At 36.1% G+C, this 22,966-nt stretch overlaps 2 protein-coding genes across 2 annotated transcripts in view; both read left to right on the top strand.

The window, feature by feature from the left end:
- Positions 1 to 5,256, top strand: part of LOC148281824 (NAD(P) transhydrogenase, mitochondrial-like) — a 42,434-nt gene extending 37,178 nt beyond the window's left edge. Inside the window, exons 17-23 of the mRNA XM_088226054.1 lie at positions 853 to 1,070; positions 1,863 to 2,014; positions 2,175 to 2,328; positions 2,422 to 2,526; positions 3,656 to 3,775; positions 4,617 to 4,708; positions 4,893 to 5,256. Coding sequence (XP_088082180.1) covers positions 853 to 1,070; positions 1,863 to 2,014; positions 2,175 to 2,328; positions 2,422 to 2,526; positions 3,656 to 3,775; positions 4,617 to 4,708; positions 4,893 to 5,039 — 988 coding nt within the window. The 3' untranslated portion in view covers positions 5,040 to 5,256. The remainder of the gene's footprint in view (positions 1 to 852; positions 1,071 to 1,862; positions 2,015 to 2,174; positions 2,329 to 2,421; positions 2,527 to 3,655; positions 3,776 to 4,616; positions 4,709 to 4,892) is intronic.
- A 7,388-nt stretch (positions 5,257 to 12,644) lies between these two features.
- Positions 12,645 to 22,966, top strand: part of botv (exostosin like glycosyltransferase 3) — a 30,748-nt gene continuing 20,426 nt past the window's right edge. The window contains exons 1-7 of the mRNA XM_088226053.1: positions 12,645 to 12,885; positions 14,710 to 14,835; positions 16,446 to 16,598; positions 17,111 to 17,478; positions 18,504 to 20,123; positions 21,512 to 21,785; positions 22,188 to 22,292. Coding sequence (XP_088082179.1) covers positions 12,730 to 12,885; positions 14,710 to 14,835; positions 16,446 to 16,598; positions 17,111 to 17,478; positions 18,504 to 20,123; positions 21,512 to 21,785; positions 22,188 to 22,292 — 2,802 coding nt within the window. The 5' untranslated portion in view covers positions 12,645 to 12,729. The remainder of the gene's footprint in view (positions 12,886 to 14,709; positions 14,836 to 16,445; positions 16,599 to 17,110; positions 17,479 to 18,503; positions 20,124 to 21,511; positions 21,786 to 22,187; positions 22,293 to 22,966) is intronic.

The raw sequence follows: 22,966 nt of genomic DNA, 5'->3' as shown, positions 1-22,966 counted from the left end.
CAAGACATGTTGTAATCTTACTCCTTTTTATTTTTCTTATTATTATTTTTTTAAATATCATTAATACACTAAATTTCTAACTGTCTATGCGCTCTGTAGCTGCAAGACGTCCTGTAATCTAGCTCCTATCTGTTATAATTTTTAATTGATCTTTATTGAAAACGAGGAACTAGAATCCCAACCGTCCATGCGCTCTGTAGCTGCAAGACATGCTGGGATATTTATTTATTGTACAGCGCCCTTGAGGTGATTTTCACAAAAATAGCGCTATATAAATTATCCAACTATATATATATATTAAAGCTACGAACCTTTTTTAATGAAAAATTACTCACTTTGATAAGAAAACGCGATGTGCGAACACGCGATGTGCGTAAGCGATAAATATCTATCATCTGATCTCCTGGTCCGTAGCGAAAATTAGCACGGTCCCATTGAATCATTTTACTAAAAAGAGAATAAGTTCCTTCAAGATTTTACAGACATATATGTCACTAGTATGAAGATTAAGTTTTAAGCCAAAAATGATTTTGATTTGAATGTTCGGTTGCGAGAAATCAAGGTTTGAATCCTGGGTACCGCGCGCTCTGTGAGCGCCGCGGTGAATGAGTTAATATTAAAACAGGATAGCGATGCTATGTCGCCATAGACTAACGGATCGTTTTATTTTTTGTATAGTAATAGTCGGAGGACCGGTAATCGATACAGGCTACTCTTCGACCCAAAAACCATCTCATTGCATTGGGAATTTTTTTATTGTCCAACAAATTAATTAACACTAATTTCTCTCTAATACCACGCGAGCGAAGTTGTGGGTAAAAGCTAGTTTTGAATAAATGTTTATAATTCCAGTGGTTCTTTGATTGCTTATGGCAAGCTGCAAGGAGTGCTGAACTCCGCACCGCTCCTGCTGCCCGGTCGCCATGTGCTGAACGCCGGTCTCCTGGCCTCGTCGCTGGGCTGCGGGGCCGCACTCCTCGCCCTGCCCGAGGTCCCCGGCCTGCCGCTGCTCGGGGCCACTGCGGCCTTGAGCTCCATCATGGGAGTCACGCTGACTGCTGCCATCGGCGGTGAGAACTATTTATTATTATCATTTCATATCCGCTTTCTGGTTACCTTTATACCTTCACGATGACAGTATCATTCCTTCAGACACAGGGCGTGTAGTAAGTTCTTGGCGTTTGACCATCATACCGCACAAATGGTTTCAGGACATGGGCAGTTTAGAGACAAGCTTCATAAGCTTGGACTTGCCCATGTCTCGAGCTGTGCTTGCGGAGATGACTATCGATCGGCCGAACACATCCTGTGGCACTGTGTGTTATTGGATGATACCAGGGATAAAATGCTGAATGGTTTGACAGAAGTCATGCGACCAGCGTAGAATGTAGATGGCCAACAGTTGGAATTTTACACTCTTCCGTCAATTTGTCCGGACTTGGGTATCGCGTTGGGAGTTCCCCAGATGCGCGGACGCGTAGGTGGGTTAAATATGGTGGGACAGGCATCTGTTCCTGTGGGATGCTGATACAGTTGGGACTGTGCTTCCTTCCGAGTAGAACGCACACATTCTCTTGTTTTATCCTCCCTTTACGGGGTTGGTATTCGGATCCTCTGCCTCTGATCACCCAGGGAGTCCTTCTTTATTCATCTGACAATTCTTTTTACATTTTTTTTAGAATTTACTAATTCAAACATTACATTTAAAAAAAAAAAAACCTATCCCTAACTCTATGAGGCCAAGAGCCCTGTGTTGAGTTTGGATACAGCATAATAGAACGCAGAAGCATACATATTATTGAAGAATACTAAAAATAAAAATTGGCATCTTAACATAACATATTTCTATCTGTTTGTATCAGGTGCCGATATGCCGGTTGTCATCACTGTCCTCAACAGTTACTCCGGCTGGGCGCTGTGCGCCGAGGGATTCATGCTGAACAATTCCCTCATGACGGTGGTGGGAGCTCTCATCGGCTCTTCAGGAGCTATCCTTTCCTACATCATGTGCAAGGTAATCACCTCTTTTAACTAAAACATCTAAACTATGCTTACTGTTTTTACTCCTCATCACTTAAATCCCCATGTTCAATAGTGCAGTTACATTTACAACATGAAGGAAAAAAAAAAAAGGGATTTTTACTGAAAATACGCTAACCTTACTAATTTTTAAGGCCATGAATCGCTCCCTTCCTAATGTGATCCTCGGAGGGTACGGAGTAACTGCCTCGGGAACCTCAGCCAGGCCCGAGGGCACCCACACAGAGATGAACGTAGACTCTGTAGCCGACCTGATCCACAAGGCCAGCTCCATCATCATCACCCCTGGTAAGCTGTTTCACTTTGAGTTCAAGCATTCCATCCGCGGCCATCTCAAGTCACAATGATGCGAACAGTAGAGTATATATTATTTCTGTGCAGGTTATGGTCTGTGTGTTGCCAAGGCGCAGTACCCCATCGCTGAGCTGGTTAGCTTGCTGAAGAAAACTGGCAAGACAGTTCGGTTCGCCATCCACCCTGTTGCAGGTAATTGATTCCATATTATTCTTATTTAACTAATTATTTATACGCCCTACGGGCTTTTATATTTATTAGCAATACATTCAAGTGCAGCAGTATAAAATAAGTATATAAATATAGTTAAAAGTATGAATAACATAAGAAAGACCAAAAGAAACAATAACAAGTCAAAATAAGGAAATGTACCCACATAGGTATATGGGTATACAGTAAGACGTTAAATATGCAGGTAAATGTTGTTTTGCGCCGGTTCGATTTGTGCTGATTTACAATTACGCTGGTTGACACACTTTTACACATTGTTTTATTCTATTACTGTGTAAACGAGCAGCCTATTGTGTGTGTGAAATTGTTTCTGAGTTAGTTTTCGTTTTTTTTTTAAGGAAAATGAAGAGGTATGATTATATATTTTTATTTTATTATTATTAAAATTAAAACATTATTTAAATATTTGTCGTGTATGCTATGATTCTGCAAGAAAGGAAGCAACAATCATAGCAAATGAAATTGGATGCTTTTTTCTAAAAAGTGTGAGTATTTAATTTATAAAAAATTCATTATTTATATCAAGAGATTATTATTTATTTTGCAAACGAATTAAAACTGTTTTCAATAAATACATTTATAATTAATTTAGAATATATATAGGATATGTATTAAATAAATATGCTAGATTGTTCTTAGAACATAACCTAACCTAACCTTATATTTTCCATTATATTTGTGTTCATTTTACGCCGGTGTTTCTCGGAACGGAACCCGACATAAAACGACGTTTACCTGTATTTACACATATAAAAATACTACGATATCTTTATGTGCTGAAAAAGTCCGAGCTCTGAGTGCTATACTTTTTTAACGAATTGAAGAAATTTCTAAATAGTATGTTGCCTTGCTCGAAAATGAAGGCAGTTTGAACATATATCACAATGGATGTCTGAGTATTTTCAATCCTGCATTTATTTGTATTTTATCGAGGTTGGTATCTGCATTTATATAGTTTATTATTTTGTAGATACATTTTATATAAAAAAAACAACACAGCGTTTCGTCAGGGAATCAAAATTAAAAAGGGTTAAAAGTTGCCCATAATTTGGATGTGGTTCTAAATGTATATTTTTACTGATCTCTCTAGGCCGTATGCCCGGACAACTCAACGTCCTGCTGGCTGAAGCCGGAGTACCCTACGATGATGTGCTGGAGATGGAAGAAATCAACAGTGACTTCCCTGAGACCGAACTCACTCTCGTTATTGGTAAATCTTTTAAAAATAATATTCAGTAAACCGTTCACATTTTAAGTGTTTTTAAATTATCGTAGGTAAGAACCGGATTTAACTTCATATAAAATTATAAAGATCAACATTAACATGGAGGTTGGGCTTATCCAGTGACCAATATACGTATGATGAGTTAGAAACTAGCTTGAATATATCTTCTCTTCGAGACCGTTGAAATAAATCCGATATTTTAGTCTTATTTAAAATTCTCAACTCACTCTTTGATGCGCCTGAACTACTGAGCTCAATAAAATTACATATCCCAAATAGAAACCTCAGACAAAACTTACTCTTTCTTACCGATAACCATAGAACTAACTATGGTTTTCATTCCCCTAAGTCCAGAATCCTTAGGTCTGCCGACAAACATACCAGTCTTGATTTCTTTGATAACAACTTGTCTTCTTTCAAACGATCACTGAATCAAATTCAATTATAAACACCTCTCTCCCGCTCCGCTTCCACTCCCACCAAGTCTACTATATACCATTGAGTCTTTCTACTTTTTTAAAAATATTTTTTTATACATAAATATGTCATTAACAGAGTCACCATCTCTGACTGTGATGTTTTAATCTTAATAACTCTCCAGGGCAGCGGTTTACAATTTTTGTTGTCTTTTATGTTATCGCATATAAAGCATAATGTAATTTGATACTTTAAAAAAAACTATTTAGTATACCTGCATATTGACTTTAGTAATGAAACACTTGAATTGTAATTTTGTACCTGTCATGTAAAAGCCCTCTGGGCGGGCGTATATAATAAATAAAATATAAAATAAATGTGGTATTAATCGTGATGTATTATATTTTAGGTGCCAACGACACAGTGAACAGTGCAGCAGAAGATGACCCCAACTCTCCTATTGCCGGTATGCCGGTCCTCAAGGTCTGGCAGTCACAGCAGGTGAGACACTGACAACTTGAAAGATTTTTAGTAAATCAGACAAATTTACATAATAAATAAATAAAACATATTATTTTTAAAAGGAAAGGTTTACTGTATTGCAGTATAACCGGCGATATGGCAAGTCTTGTATTCTATGTGACATCATAGCCACACTTGGATTAATTTGTAATTGTTTTCGCAGGTCGTGGTCCTGAAGAGGTCTCTCGGAGTGGGCTACGCTGCCGTGGACAATCCCGTGTTCTATCGTCCCAACACGGCCATGTTGCTGGGAGACGCCAAGAAAACGTGCGACGCGCTACTCGCACGCGTCCAGCAGCTCGCTGCGTAGATAGCCAATACACGCATAGACAACTGTAATAAGAAAGATCGTTCTTTATTATTGTTGATAATATAATATTTCTATAAACGGTCCCCTGACGATTGATTGGTCAATCATTGAGACTTTTATTAATTTGATTCTAATTCGGAACAAATTAATTCCATACTTCGCGTGATGTGAACATTTTTGCTGTAACTCTTAATCAAAATAACTTTACACAACTTAATGTATGCTGTTTTATTTTATTTTGAAATCTGCATATATGTGATTCTGCATACATAAATGCATATTATATCTACAACTTTCCCATAGAAATTTGATTTACAAAAGTTAAATCGATGTTTTGTGGGTTTAATTGACTTGACATCTTGACATCACCGAGTAAAACTGTCAGACCCAATTTTTTTTTAATGCGTGAAATACTTTACACTCGTGTAAGATTCAATATTCTGCATGTGTTTGAACATCTGTAATAAATAACCACGATTACAAACATGTTTGTGGCAGCAACGTGAGCAATTATACGTACATATGTTGAAAATATCAAATTTAAAAATGTGTAAGCTTTGTTTTAACGATATTTATTTGAATTGAGGATTATATTAAGTCAATTATATTGAAACATTTAAGTTTGTAAGTGAAAATTCTTGATGGAAGTTCATTGTAATTTATTATATAAATAAAACACGAGTGATACTTTAATCCACAAATTTGGAATATCCAGTGACCGGTTTCATCGCTTTCGCGACATCTTCGAGACTGGTATCTTTATTAAAAAGTTAAATGTATTTATACAGAACAGAGGTAAGGATACATAATTCAAAGTTATATGTAAGTAAATTAAATAAAGTTATTTATATCTTAAGGATCATTCTGTATAAATACATTTAACTTTTTAATAAAGATACCAGTCTCGAAGATGTCGCGAAAGCGATGAAACCGGTCACTGGATATTCCAAATTTGTGGATTAAAGTATCACTCATGTTTTATTTATATAATAAATTATATTGAATATAAAAAGGCTAATGATGTGTCGTAAAGTTAGTTTTGCGCGAGTAAATTAAAGATTTTTTATTTTGAATTAATTCCAAAACAATGTATCTAAGACAGGTGTTATATAAAATTATTAGGACTGTGTAAAATTAATACCAAAAACTTTGAATGCAAACCCAAACAATAATTTGTTAAAACAAGTCCAATATCGTACGATTTTGATGTAAATGCCAAAATTTACATCCTATAAGTTCTGAGAAAAGCGGTATGCATGGTCCTTAATTCCACCTCAATCCCAAGAAAAACTTGTTTTCCAACAGTCTGGAATGAATTGCCAAGCCTAGTTGTTCATTCCGTTTCAGTCAACTAGTTAAAAACCGTTTGGATGCTTTAAGGAAGAAGAACGCTGACAAAAAAGCAGTACATGAGATATAGGTGCACCAGTATAATACCAACTCAATTTTGGGTATAGAGGCGCATCAGTCACCTAGCCTTTTTGCCGTCGATATGTGAATCATATGACGTTGGAAAAGTTTTTTCCCTTTTAAACGTCTTCAATTGGTATGCTAAAAAGCTGTTTTCAGCATATGATGGTTAACATAGCCGCTATCTAAATATCTCTTATACTAAATAATTTATATATTGTGCAGTGATCTAGTAGCTAATTATTCTCAATATGTTTTCAGATATTGTCTCATTTAAGTTTTCTAGTACATTGTAATCGAGGTTTACATTGGAAAAGATCGCCCCGTTCATGAGAAAGACATCTGCAAATATAAATTTACAGGCAGCATGAAAATAAATATTTCAATCATTGTATCACTGCTCTTGTATCCAACCTGATTTATTTATTTATGCTTTATTAAGCCAGTTCGTAACATCTTAAGAACTAATATAAACTTTTAATGAAATTACATTACAATTACATTGTAGCAAAATTTATCAGGAATGTATTTTTTTCAAATTGATATTGTGAGGCTTTCAATTTCTTTGTTGTACATTTTTAGACCATTGTACAGTGAGTTTTGAGACTCTGTTTCTCTCCTCATTGGTATAATCTTATCTTTTTATCTCTAGTTCCGTACGTATGGTATTGTTGGTTAAATTTGATTATATTTTTTATTTAATCTCTTTATTATTTTATGAATTAAGTTGCTTTACTGTGCATTTTTTGCATTCTTTCTACATTTTAATATATACATACTAGTTTTGGTTGTGCGTAGGACACCGCATTGCTGCGTCAAATTCTGCGTATCCCGGTTACTTGTTATTGTTATGCAAGGAGATCTGTCTTACGTTTCAAGTCCGAGTCCAATTATTGATTAGTATGGAAATCCACTGATAATCATATATATATTATGGTTTTTATTCTTAAGCGAGGGTTATCACTAGAGCCCTTATTGGGCACTAAACACTTTGCTTTAATGAACCTTTCTGAAACTTCTAGATGTAGGTTTTGCAGTGCAGATGAGGAGACACTTATAGGCATTCTATGTGAATGTGATGCTTTATATCACAAAAGAAGCCGCATCTTCGAATGACTACTGCTTAATCCTGAGAATGTGAGAGCGCTCGCCCTCTACCTAATAGCCCGAGGCTCGGAGAAGATAAGAAATATGAGAGCACTTGCCCTTCACTTAGTAGCCATCTCTTTAAGGACCTAAGCTTCGGGGACGAGAATTAATTTACGGAGACTCGTTACAATAGGTCTACAGAGGTCGCAGTGACATCGGGAGCTTGTATAGCACTGACACCCATCTTCTAGAATAAGATTGTATGTGGATAGTGGAATCTATAGATAACAGTGATTTTGTTAAATTTGTTTTATAAATAAACTGAACTAAAGAAAGAAGAAAATTAAATGTCCTCATAATGCGGACATTTTGCCAATGTACAAAGCGTCAAATGTATGTTAGTAAAATATATCGTCTATGTAAGTTCAATACTGCCGAAGAACCGGTAGTCTAAATAATTTGCAATTTCGTTAAGAAAAAAGATGAAAAATACTTTTAAATGCAGTTTTGTAATTATTTTAGAAAATCTATTTTTAATATTGTTATTGTTCGACTATCGCGAAGGAATTTGTTTATTTGGGCAGCAAAATTACTCGGGATGGTTGGTCAAAATCAGAAATAGTCAGCCGGATAAAACAAGCAAGAATAGCATTCAATAAGAAAGCTATGATTTTTTAAATCTAAAAACATAAGCTTAAAGTTAAAAACACGAAAAAACTTCATTTAAACTCTGGACTATATGACTGGCAGAACGGGGTCGGCTGGAGGCGTTTAAGATGTGGTGCTACAGGCGCATGTTGGGGATTCATCGGTCGGAACATGTTGGGAACACCGAGGTGTTAAACAGGGCTGGGAGTCCAGATGCTTGCTCAATAAAGTTGCACAACAGCGAGCCAAATGGATAGGCCATAATATAAATGAATATGAAGTTGATTGTGGAAGTTAAACTGCCAGCTACGCATGGCCTATTCACTGTGTTGCCTTTACGCAAATCGGGTATGTCTCATCCGCTGTATTGGATTTAGCGGTTTACACAGTATTGCTTGCAGTGGGGATGATTCAATCTCAGTATTCAATTTAATCAAATGCAAGCAGTCGATTGGTCAATATTGAAATTTAAACACACCAATCTATGCGGCTTGTCCCATCAACTGAAAATGCCAAAAAAAATAATTTTTATCTTTTTGGCTCTATTGAACTTACATAGACAAAATAAAATTCACACTGCACAATCAACAATATTAGATTTTAAGTAACTGATAAAATGTATATTGATATTGAATGAAGAATACAGTTCTGTGTACGAAAACGAACCAGAATAGGGTTTTTTTTCAAAAAATTACAAGGGTGACAGTTTTTTTTTTCTGTGCAACGTTGGAATTATTTTCTACAATGGTTTAAAATACGCACATTTTGAATTACGTGAAAATTTGTATTATTTATGTATTACATTACCGCTCCGTGCGTGTACCCAATGTTTGTTGGAAGCGCACTCGGAGCGTGACACGTTTAGTACCAGGGAAACCGATACACAGACCCAGGTCTTAACAATAATTTTTCATGTATTTGGAGGGTGTGCTTTCATTGCTAATTTTAACATGGTCTTTGGAAAGAGACTTTGTTTATTCTCCGATGCTTGGTAACCAATGCTAACATTAAACAAACATCATTCTTCTTAGATAAACCTTTAGTGATCCCTTGGGTTGCCCCCCCTGGTAAGGGTCAATCGGCTGTCATAAATAATTAATATTTTTAACCCAAAATAGTTTAAGTAACTGCCATTGTTATTCCAACTCTGCATATTTTTTTACGAGAATATATTTTTACAGACCTTTTGTCTTCCCTTGTGAGTTTAATATGTTGTTAATTATTTACACAATTAAGGAATGTGCGGTGTTATATTTAGGATGATTTTAGGCCTAAAATACTCAAAATATTTGGAAGTATAAATGTTTTTCAATTCTTATTTTTAAGTAGGTAAATAAATGTTTTAATGAATTTATGTATGTTTTTGATTCAGTCCTTTTTGAAGACTACTAAATGTATATTTTTGAATAATAAAAAAAATGTAAAATTATTGTTTTTATCTTTCTTCCCTTGCCTAACCTAGCCCTTTCGATGAATTTACAATAACTTTAATAGATATCTCATCCGAGAAGGTATTATTGGGGATGTGGAGATCTAGGCATTTACAAAGCTTATAACCAGTCATTGGCTGGTTTAAGATAATTTAACACACTGTGAAACATTCACCTTTCTCGTCAATGTTTATTTATTTATTTGTGCTTTATTAAGTTAGTTCATAACATCTTAAGAACTAATATAAACTTTTAATAATATTACAAATTTTTTATCAAAATTTCTCAACAACATTTTTTCAAATGAATTTTAAATATTTCTATTTCCTTTATTTCTTCAGGTAACTCATTGTACAGCTTCAATCCCTTGTACAATGAGTTTTGAGATTCGGTTTTTTTCCCCATAGGTAATCTCATCTTTTTTTACCCCTTGTTTCATATGTATGACATTGTTGGTTAACTTTTATTATTCTTTTTGTTTTATTCATCCCCTTAATTATTTTATGTATAAAAAATTCTACATTATATTTAATTTGTTGCTTTACTGTGAGCAAGCCAATTTCTTTGTGCATTCTTTCTACATTAGAATAGATATTTCTTTTGAGTATAATCCTCATTGCTTTATTTTGAAGAATTTGTATATTTTTAATTCCCCCTTCATTACATAAAAAAAGAATGTAAGAACAGTAATTTATGTGTGGACATATTATTGTTTTATATATAAGAATACAACTTTTTATATCTATTACATCTCGTAATCTTCCCAGAAATTATTTTTTTTTGTTACATATTGAGAATGTGTTTTGAAATTCAAATATCTATCCAAATAAGCCCCGAGATGCTTGATTTCGTCCACAGAATTTATATTCAAATTATTAATATTGTTACCCTGGGGTATTATTTTTTTCCCAATATTCATATATTTACTTTTAACCATTTGAAATATTTCCTAAACCGTAATTAATCTTATTTATCACTGTATCATGTTTGCGGTTTCCACGTCACCACAATTTTCTGAAGTCTAAGCAGGAGTGATTTCACATTATTTGGTACTTACTTATTTTTCTAGTGATGTGTTTGCTTATTTTTTCCAAGTTTACTGTCTATCGCTAGAGTTATCTTGGAAGATCTTAAATATATCGCAACAGAGAAGGAAAACACTTATTTAAAAGGGATATGGAACTTAAGCATTTATATTCATCTTAACAACTCCCTAGGGAGATAATCCAGCCTGTCTACGAAAATTCGGACATACAGTACAGTACGATAATCCAAACTAATTGGGACTGAACCTTGTTCGGATTAGCCGAAATAACCTTGATAACGCGGTTGGAAGAGCAACAGGCCAGTAGGCCACTTCTACGCCTGCCGATATACTGTTTATGAGATGGTGGCGAAACTGTGCGTCGTCCAATAGACTCTCCACTGCGTCAAAAGACAAGCACCGAGTTTATGTCTTGTAACAAGTAGTATGTATGTTGCAGAATATAATTTTTTAACTAACGTTTTAGCCTAAGTTTTTACATTGTTTTGCTAGCCTCATTACATTGTACTGTACATAATGTGCTGTTAAACCCAAGTATTAAATAAAAAAAGTGTACTGTATTTAATAAATATATTTATTTTATTTTATAATTGATTTGACAACTTGCACTTATTTTTACCCTATTAAATGCCTAAATAAAATAATGTATTATATAAAAAATTTCAAATTTATGAGTTTTCACAAATAAAAATGATTTTAAAAATTAGTAAAGCATAATTGATATTTATTGCAACAGAGAGGAAAAACCATTTTGACAAAGGTGTGGAAGTTTAGGCATTTACAGGCCTTTTGACGTTGCCACTCTAAAACTTTACACAGCTACGCGAGTATTATTTTTATCGCTACACCGTGACGCTATTTATTTTAATTTAGCAAGAAAAAGTCTGATGGGAGTTCGTAATTGATAAGGATCGACAGATATTCCAAAAGAAATAGAAACTATATATTATACAATAAAAAAATGCCTCGAGAACGTAGATATTAGTATTGTTATTAAATAGGTAGGTACGAAGAAATATGTCGTAATACGTCTATAATATTGAGCGATAAGAGTGACATGGCAACACGTGTACATCTATAAAATAAATGTCATGTCTAGGGATGTAACAATTTCTGGATGCAACATCGCCTAACAAAACATCGATACATCGCGTCGATTTCTAAAAATATCATGAAAAAAACATAAGGGTGGGGGGGGGGAGGTAGTACTGACAGATATTTTCAAGGAATCTGTAGCTTCTTCCAATTCATATTTTATTTAACCAGCCCCATGAAAGGAAAAAAATGATCCCCAATAAAGGTTAGGTTAGGTTAGTTACTCGCTACTCTCCCTCCCTATAATGTGGGCCAAATGTTTTTCCAAATTTATACTGCCCTATATTCGACTACATACTAAATTCAGTGAACGCGCATTTGCGGTCGCAGGCCCTATGGCATGGAATGCTTTTCCAGCAGAGGTGCGAGGCTGTGAAGTGATGTTTCGGAAAAAACTTAAAACCCACTTGTTCTCTAAATCCCTTGAATAAATCCGTAGCATGTGCTAACAACATCGGGTTGTGGTCTTGTAGCTAGTGTCTCGGGCTCACGGACCAAAGATCCGTGGTTCGAATTCCACTCTACCCCAACTCGATTCCCATTTTCTAATAGTGAGTTATTTACAACTCGTTGAAAATGGCCCTCAAAATTAAATGTTTGGGTAAATCATAAGAACGCAAATATTTCTTTTTTGAAAAAAAAAAAAATTACAAATTTTGAAGATTTAATTAAATTTATTTATCTTACGTGTTATATTACGAAAATGGCGCTATGTAAGTTATCAAAAAAAAATTAAAAACAACTATTTCGACGTTTTTCAGCGATGTATCGATGTTTTGAAAACATCGATGTATCGTGTGCATCCCTAGTCATGTCGTCAAGTTGTCAGTTGTCAAATTATTTTTCGTGTTGGTTCGGATGGTTATTCGCGATTAGTGATGTTTACTGCTTATTTGCGTAAATGATCGAATTGCAAATTGTTAATCATGACTTGAATGATATTGTGAAGATCGTTTGGCATTGATATCTCGCCATGTCGGCGTACGAGAACGTCGGCTCCTTCCACCACGCGAGTTTTAAGGATGCCGTGTGCCAGTGGCTGGGACACATGAAGCTTTCTAGAATAATCATCTTAGTATCAGTTATATTATTCATAGTTCCTCTAGTAACGCATTACTACTTATCTAAGGTGAATTCGCCAGTTCTTGTTTTATGTTTATTCCAGATTTTCGAAATATTTATTTACGTTTTTTTTGTGTTTAGGATCACATTTTTATCTGACTCTTCTCTGTCTCCCCTCTAGTCTTTCCCGAATTACTCAGCTTGTTTTGCAAATTATTCCAGTCTAATAAGTGCTCTCTCGAAAATGAAATTTTTCTTGCGGTTGCAGTCATAAATATACTCGTTATTCCTATCTAGCCACATTTAAAATATAGCAAATATTGCGTCGCCCTCGTTGACATATTACATGTTACTACACATAGACATGCCCTGACCCCTAAAAAATGACACTTAACTCATGCCGAACGCCTGTTTAGCTCTTCAATCGCCAGCCTGACGTGATGTTTGGAATCCAAACCAAAATGCCTGCTTGTGTCATGAAAGCGTGTAAAAACCTTTAGGATAAACATTGAGGTGATTTTTACAAAAATGGCGCTATATAAATTATCCAAATATATATTGTAAAAAGGATTGTGTTAATGTCAAACTACGTCTAGCGGCGCAATTGTGAAGCTCTTCTCGCTTACATGGGTGCTCTGATAGGAATACATTTTAAAAATAAAATAAATATTAACTCACATTAATTAAATTATAATTGAGTTCTGGTCCCGACCCTGATGTATGGGAGCAAAGTATGGACTTGGAAAAACAGGGATGAAAGTAGGCTGAATGCTGTCAAAATACGATTTCTTAGGCGAATGTGTGGTAAAACTATGTACGATAGATGCACAAATGTCGAGATCCGTACATTATGCAAGGCTGAGATAAGCAGTATTGACAAAATCAATAAAGGAGCTCTGCGTTGGTTTGGACAAGAAGAACGAAAGAACAGTTAAAAATATTTACGATGAAAATGTTGATGAATGCAGAAATCGAGGAAGACGGAGAAAGACATGGCATGACCAAATCCAACTAATACTTGAAGATGGACATGTTAAAAGTCTGAATAATCGGCGCGCGTGCATGAGAAGATGTATGAATGTAGAGGAAGCGAGATCTGTATGCAAAGATAGAGTGATGTGGCGTTCTATCCTCTCTGCCCACCCTTACAGGGAAACGGCGTGATGAATTGTAGGGTTGGGGTTGCTGAGTGTGGTGATCCCGTCCCAGTTGGAGGTTGTCAGGGAGGACATGATGTAGTTTGAATGCTGATTTATTAAATTGCGAATAAGATACAGCACTTGGTTGCGTAGCACAAGCGTAGCGGCGATGATGGGTTGAAGAGACTGCACTTGAACTACATGCTCGAGCTGAGTGAACTGCACTGATCTTGTTGGGCTGACTGATGTTGGCTGCGTCCTGTGGTCTCTTTATAGACCATATTCCTTTGAAGTTCATTTCTTCATGGTAGGGACGATGTGAATGTACTGCAGAACGATGCCCTCCGATTTCATGCGAAATACTCAAAGAGTTGCATTTTACGAATGTATTGGATTCAATTGAAAATAATGACATTGCATCGTCGGTCATTAGTCTATTTTAGGTGAACTAATTTAACACGTGTGTGTCATCGACTATGGACCCTACAGAATTATTGTTAATATTATTTTTGCATTCCCCAAAATCCGTACAGTAAACCCAACCTATCTTCAAAAGTGAATTAAATAAATCAATACCATCACGGCACATAGCACTAACATAAAAATTACAATTATATGTTTATATGTTTTCAGATGTAATGGGGTAATATAATTTTACAGTGGCATATTTAACTCAAAACTGATATTTTTATAGGGTTAACGACAGCGAATCCCAACATGTTCAGTAAATTTATTTTTAGTTTTTATTTCAGGTGGAATCCAATCCGTCAAATGTAGATATTCATTTAACTAGGACTAAGTTAGAAACATTCGAAGATTTCTCCACTTTTACGGCAGCAGATTTGAGGTCTAGGATAGAAGAAATGCTGAGAATAAAGGTATTTTTTTTTTTAATACTCCATTTTTGTACTACTCAGGATGTCCTATTTCATCTATTATACAGGGTGTTCTTTGAACCCTGTCACATCCGAAACCACGATGATCAGTTTGGGCAAGAAGAAATATTAGCATATTTAAAAGAAATAAAATAAAATATTAAAAATAACAAATGGTTGCTTACTTCTGCAGGGGAGAAGTGAGGGGAGCGCGGCGCAGTATCAGACTCCCCCCTTCCCCTCCTCGTTTCATCCCTGCAGAAGTAAGCAACCATTTAAGAGATAAGCTTTTTTAGATCTCTTATTTTTTTAAATTTAATTCATTGTAAAAAAATATTTTAATGTGCCAATATGTCTTCTTGCTCATACAGATCATCGTGGTTTCGGATGTGACCGGGTCTAAAGAACACCCGTATAGGCAACCGTGAAGATGTATTTATGCCGTCGAATGGCCGATTTCTCATAGCACTGAACTTAATCACTTAATTTAAGAAAAATGCCACAAATGTGTGTGATTGAAAATGCTTAGTAATCTTTTTTCTGTAATAACTTGTTTGTTCAATTCATTCTTCAAATTATTGGATCAAATTTTACTGAAATATTTTGTCTTTATATCGGTACCTGTTAACGGCAGACTGATTAATGTAAAAACCATATCATTCATTTTGTACAAAGTTGGGAGTATTTGAATAAAGGAAAGGAGCACGGGAATGGACCAACCTTTAGTGCGATGTTCCTCAATATTGGTGCACTTATGCAGATGATGAAAGTTTACTATGAATTGTTTAACGATTTACGATAACAACCTGCACAACGACCCGCAAAGATTCCAAAAATTCTTATTCGAATGTGATGTAATATCAACATTTTGTTCCAAATTTTTTTATTTTGTATCTTGATGTATGGTTGGTAACATAAGGATGGGTCAAGGGAAGGATTGGAATGATAAATAATTGGCTAGGAATAACCGCAATAAATGCTGTTTGATATAAAACAGTACCTAAGTTAGGTCTAAATTTCAAGTGGCGTAATTTGCCAGCCGAAAAGTTGTTATATTTTAGTTATATATAAAATTTATTTTTTATTAGAAATACCTTAGAAAATGATGTTGTTTTTACCTAATGTTCATTTATTTAATTGCTCGATTTTGAAAGAATTGCATTTTAAAATGGCAAATTGTATGATTTCCACACTTTCTATCGGACTACAGGATTAAAGTAAAAATTATATAAACATAACAATTAAATTAATAATTAAAATAAATTTCACAGTTAATAATGTATACTTATACATTCTCAAACAAGCCATGATTGCTGTTCTGAATACATAGTTCAGTGAGTGACTTTAGTTTTAAAATATTTAAAAGCTATTTGAGCACTTTATAGTATAGATTGAGTTTTTCTACTGACATTTCTTAGTGGAACTGCATTTTAATTATAATAATAAAAATATGTATACAGTTTTATTATTATAACTTTATAGAAGATAGAAAATTTGGGCCCAGAACAGTGAAATGATGTAATGAGAAAGCAGTAGCTCTATGAGACACTCAGTAGTCCAAACTGGTAGCAGTGGCTTAATTGAAATGTTAATATGAAATAAATCTCCATCAGGGTTCCGTGTCCACTGAACTCCGAGACTTGGAGGCCAAGAGACAGCGGCTTCAGCAGGAGCTGTCCTCCCAAGGAACTAAAATAGAAGTCCTGAAGCAAGAGCTGCTCCGACACCAAATGGAACTAGACAGGCTTAAGATAAGCGTCGAACAGGTAAAACTCCATTTTTAGTTTGCCATCTTAAGTAAGCTTTAACCCTCGAATGTAAAAGCGCAAATGGTAAAAATGGGCTTTCTTCTGTAATCAGAGTTGCAAATCCGATAAAATAATTTTTTAAACATAAAATTGTACAGGGTAGGTGCTGTAGTAATTGGACAATAAATCTAATGTTTAAACATAAAATTGTACAGGGTAGGTGCTGTAGTAATTGGACAATAAATCTAATGTTTGAAAATAAATAAGCGTTAGAAATTATCTCCACCATAAAATAGACACCACTTTGACCAGGTCGAGTCTTTCAAAGCTGAAACGGGAGCAATGCATCAACAAATGGGGAACATCTTGAGAGGTTTCATCATCACATGGACAGCTGTTGATCTTGAAAAGTTTTAACGGTGCAGTAAGCTCATAAATCTGTAATGGCCTGTGACAACCCCACGGCCCTGCCAAATTAGCTAGTTGCAGAGACATTGTAACTGTTTTTTAAATGTGAATTTCGATGCCAGGCTCAAGTGGCGCAGAAGGAGGCGCGCCTGCGCAACACGCCCGACCTGGCGCCGCCGCGCCGCCTCGTGGCGCCCGCGCCGCCCGCGCGCCTCCCCGCGCCGGCCGCGCGCGCCGCGCCGCGCTGCCGCATGGCCTCGTGCTTCGACCACTCGCGCTGCTCGCTCGCGTCCGGCTTCCCCGTGTACCTGTACGAGCCGGAGCGCCGGCCGGTGGTGCGCGCGGCCTTCGACGCGGACGGCTTCCTCAAGACGGCCGTGAAGCAGACGCTCGGGTACAACGCGCACGCGACGCGCGAGCCGAGCGAGGCGTGCGTGTACGTCGTGCTCGTCGGGGAGGCGCTTCCGAGCAAGCAGTCTGAGAATGCCAGGTTATTATCTATACTATAGTTGTTTTATTCGATGAAGGCCCTTTATTATTTTTTATCCCAAATTTTCCACAATAAATGCCAACACGTACTCAAAAGATCTGATTTTTGTATGATTCCTTCCAGTTTCTGCTTTCATTTGCGGCTTATTACTGCTATCTGAAGCGTAATACTGATCATTTTGCCTTCATGTATCAAATGACTGAGACATAGTTTGTTGTATTAACAAGTAATTCAAATAAATCAAGTCAAAGAATTAATTGTGTGCTAGAAATACCACATTGTAAAACGAGGCTAGCACAGAGACATGCATATTTTATAGGCCCAACAATTTTTAATTATTTTTTTACTGATAATATTTCATTAATCCCAAACTTTCAAAATTTTCCTTCTTTTAAAAAACGCGAACTATCCTGGATTCAAACTAAAGATGTTAACTCTTTTTTACTATGACATATTTTGCAACCCTTTAATAATAAGGAATATTTTTATGTTTTTTTATATTTTTTATTTCCTTTTTTAAATTACTATAAAATAAAAAAGTACCTTATAATCTTTTACAGAATATTTTCTTTTCTCTTTCTTATATTACACAAAAATATTATACCTGTCTATTTATTATAGGAGCAAAAAATCATAAACGTTTCTTGTATACCCACGAACAGGACATGCCTTTGTGGGATTTTTTGTTTACTATTTTTTCTGTTAATATGTATTTCATTGTTATGTAATTATCCATTATTTTTTTAATACTCTGTTTTACCTCTTACGTATATTGTAAAATAACAAAAAATTATAATAATAAATTTAAAAAACATAAAACAAATTGGTGTGTGAATGGAGTGCCTTATGCACCACTGGGTGAGGATAGATAAATAATGATGTATCAAATGAGATGCTTGCATCACAGTCGGATTTTTCATCCAAGATCAATATTTGAATGCTAAATGTGATTTTTGTTGAGTCTAAATTATACAAAAAAAAATTGTATCTAATATAATGTAATATTATTAAAATATTTTTTTCAGATACCATCCCTCTGTTACTACAGATACTGACGATGAAAACTCTCCAAAAGATGGTGGCGATTTAAGTTCTGAATCTCCACTAAACATCACCTTGCTGTACAATCTTCCGTACTGGGGAGGCGACGGCAGAAACCATATTCTTCTGAACCTCGCTAGAAGGGATCTCAGTGTTGGGTCGGGGAACATATTCCATTCTCTCAACACGGGACGAGCCATGCTTGTCCAATCTACATATCTGCACGATCAATTCCGACCCGGATTTGATCTGATCGCCCCGCCAATGCTAGGACCGCCCGGAGGAGATGTATGGCACGAATGCCCTCCGATAGTTCCAGCGAGACGCAGATATTTAGTCAGTTTCCAAGGGGAGTTAAAACCCACATTGACTAAACACAACCGAAACCACGACGACGAAAACTCCATAGACGAATACATGCAAAACATTGAGGCTCTCGATGATTTCGTTATCGAATACCTCAAAAGAATGGCGCTGGAAAAAGTGTCATCGGATAAATTTTTCTTCCAGTTTGAATGTGTCCCGGCAACAGAACAGAAGACAATCGCTCCAATCAAAGATTGGTCACTCTGCGGTACAGATACCTCGCGTCGAAACGTCTTAAAAGATTCGACGTTTGTTTTGATTTTTGCCCCGGGTAACCCGGAGTATATAAGCACCACGATCTTGCAAGCGAGACTGTTTGAAGCTCTGCGATCAGGCGCCATTCCTGTACTGTTAGGCGGTGATCAAATATTACTGCCTTATTCGGAAGTTATCGATTGGAAAAAATGCGCTATTTTCTTACCCAAAGCGCGAATAACGGAGCTGCATTTTTTCCTGCGGTCAATATCAGACGGAGACTTGCTAAGCATGCGGCGACAAGGCCGACTCATATGGGAGAGATATCTCAGCTCCGTCCAAGCGACCGTCGATACCATAGTGTCGATAGTTCGAAACAGGCTCAACATTCCTCCGAAGCCCATCGAGTCGGTCAAAGCGGTTTCAGTTTTTAATTCGACTTTTGTTCCTTTGCGAACGGATCCAGTGATTCCAGATTCCGAGCCGGAAGAGTCCTTAGGACCGATCGAAGCTCCGTACTCGAGTCCAGCGTATAAAAGAAACTACACGCTAATGCTCACCCAAGGATACGAAGTGTGGAACGACTGGGGCGATCCTTTCCACTTGTATCCGCAGATGCCCTTTGATTTGGTTCTGCCGTCCGACGCGAAGTTCATCGGTTCGCAGCACGGATTCCGCCCCATAGGCAAAGGAGCCGGGGGCGCCGGCAAGGAATTCTGCGAGTCTCTCGGAGGAAACTACCCTAGAGAGCAATTCACCATTGTGATGCTGACTTACGAAAGGGAACAAGTGTTGCTGAGCAGCCTGGCCCGGTTGTACGGATTGCCGTACTTAAACAAAGTCGTGGTGGTCTGGAACAGTCCGAAGCCTCCGTCTGAAGATCTCCGTTGGCCGGACATCGGAGTTCCAGTGGTCGTAGTTAAAGCGCTGAGAAATTCGCTCAATAACAGATTCCTGCCCTACGATGTGATTGAAACTGAAGCCATTCTATCTGTGGATGACGATGCTCACTTGAGACACGATGAAATCATGTTTGGATTCAGGTACTTATCTTTTGAAAACATAATTGAATAGTGGTATTATGTGAGATAAACAAAGAGATATTTATATTTGATTGTATCCATCTCACTTCACATTTCCCGTCATTAAATTTTTTTTACTAGGAAACCATAGCTTTATCGTGTCCAACTAGACTGTCTGATATTTTCTATATTCGTAATATTAAAACTAACCATCGGAAACATTCTACCATCCCTCGTATGTGTGAAGCATTTTACAAGAATTTTAATAGTTTTGATATATTGAACACTTCATATAACAGGTACAGAAGAGAACTAATAGGCTTGATTCAGAATAACAGCCAATAGAAATTTGTCTCTTTTCTTGCTCTTAATCATTAAATCAAATGCAATTTTCCACTCCTAATTTCCTTCAATTATCCTTCACCACTCCTTATCAATTTCCTTCTATTCCTTCCCACTATCTCCTTGTTTCGTCAATATTTCTTTTATTTTAGCATATAGTATATTTCTGTGCCTCAGAAGCAGACGGATGCAAATCCAAATGTCAAATGTTTAACACAAGCCTATCTACTTTATCTAAGTGAATTCTAATAATTTATAACATTAATTTGTATATTCAGTATCTTAATACATTGGTTCATTCATTATAAGACTTTCTATAAGATTTTAGAAGATTTTCTATAAGATTTTATAAGATTTTCTATAAGACTATAAGATTTTCTTTAAAATCAATGGGCAAGATCAGAAACTGGATATGAAAATCGAAATGTCATTTCATAAAATTCTGGATTTGCATCCGTCTGCCTCTGAGGTACAGATTCATTTAAACTTATAATTAGAAATCAAACACTGATTTGAGTCTACTGAACACTTTATTTTATTTTTACAAATATAAACATATAAAAATAAAAACTTCGTGACGATTGTTTCGCCTTATTCTATCTTCACATTTGTTTGAAAATGCCCTAATAAGGCGAAACAATTGTCACGAAGTTTTTATTTTTATATGTTTATATTTGTAAAAATAAAATACAGTGTTCAGTAGACTCAAATCAGTGTTTGATTTCTAATTATAAGTTTAAATATGGAGTTCTACAAAATAAACACCAAATCAATCAATACAGATTTATTCTTTATATAGTTTAAACGGTTGTCGCTTTATTGTGGTATAATTTAGTGAATACATATTATTGGATGGCAGGTCCTACTACATATGCATTTTTTATAGTTTTTATTTATATTCATTTAACCTGTACATCTGTTTGTATTCAAAATAAATAAGGAAGACCGAAAAAGATTTGTTGAGCCACACATTCAAATAGATTTTTCGCAGTAAAGGTAATAATGTATTTAGAGGGTTTTAACACCGACGATATTAGCGCCCGTTTTAGTGAAAACATGTGTTCCAGGGTGTGGCGCGAGCACCGCGAGCGCGTGGTGGGCTTCCCCGGGCGCTATCACGCCTGGGACGCGGCGCACTCGGGCTGGCTGTACAACTCCAACTACAGCTGCGAGCTGTCCATGGTGCTCACGGGCGCCGCCTTCCTGCACCGCCACTACGCCTACCTGTACTGGCACTGGCTGCCGCAGGCCGTGCGCGACAAGGTGGACGAGTACATGAACTGCGAGGACATCGCCATGAACTTCCTCGTGTCGCACGTCACCAGGAAGCCCCCGGTCAAGGTGGGTTTTACGCACGTCTCGCAGTGTCATAGTTTATCACTGTTTGTCATTGCTTAGCTCTATTTTGTTATTTATTTGACAATTGTAGTGTGCATTACTTTACGAGTTTTTTAACTGCGATATGTACAGAAAAATAGGCCCATATTATCCGCAGAAGCCGTATTCAGCAAGCAAATTGCCCTATTAATGGGTGATATATGACTTGTATTCTTATGAATACGGCGTCTGCGAATAATATGTTTGTAGGAGTAACTACCGGCATATAAGTATTCAAATATTTAAAAAAATATGTTTGCTTAGAAAAAGAAGCCAAGTTTACAAGTCTACCAGTTTACAAACTATTATTTCTATGTCTGCGGTGTTTGGTATTTTACAAACGTGTTTGATTTTTTTCTTCTGTAGGTGACGTCCCGTTGGACCTTCCGATGTCCGGGCTGTCCCGTTTCCCTCTCTGAAGATGAAACACACTTCAATGAGAGACATAAATGTATCAACTTCTTTACGCAAGTATGTATATCTATATTTATCCTAATATATATAATTCCTATGCACGTGTGATGTCTCCGTACTCCTCCTAAACGGCTTAACCGATTTACGTGCGGTTTTCAGAGAAATATAGATCTTTGCGCTGTGCGTGTTCGTAGATATTCAAATCTTTAATCGAAGTTAGGAGCATAAATGTTTTATTCATCAATCTACCAGGATTGCATTTGAGGAGAATGCATTTGCAAAAAAAACGGAAAGATGTTGTTTTTTTGTGTACAAACATCATTTGTTTTTTGTGGATCTCAATCAGATTCTTTCCTTAAATTCCTTATAATTTCTACTCATTTATTTCTTTTTATTGAATTTTTGGTAACACTAAAATAATATTAATTTCAATACATTAAAAAAAATCGTATTCCCACATAAGTACACCTCTTTGTTGGTGAGACGACCGGAGTTTGACGTTTGCAAAAAGAATGCTATATTTGAAAAAAAAAAAAAATTATATTTTGGAATTCAACCATAAACAAGTACCCGCTTAAATTTAATATTTGAATATTAACTAATTTTAATTTTGGAATTTAATCACAAGCAAGTACCTAGGTACCTACTTATCAATAAAAAGTATTTTCCCAAGGCAGGCCAATGTTCGGACAGGACAACGTCTGTTGGGTCAGCTAGTTATCTATATAATA

Source organism: Micrasema longulum, unplaced genomic scaffold, assembly GCF_059751315.1.
Source record: "Micrasema longulum isolate JH-2025_06_02 unplaced genomic scaffold, ASM5975131v1 h1tg000404l, whole genome shotgun sequence".
NCBI lineage: Eukaryota > Metazoa > Arthropoda > Insecta > Trichoptera > Brachycentridae > Micrasema > Micrasema longulum.
The sequence above is the reverse complement of the archived record's forward strand: the minus strand, read 5'-3'. Positions and strand labels throughout refer to the sequence as shown.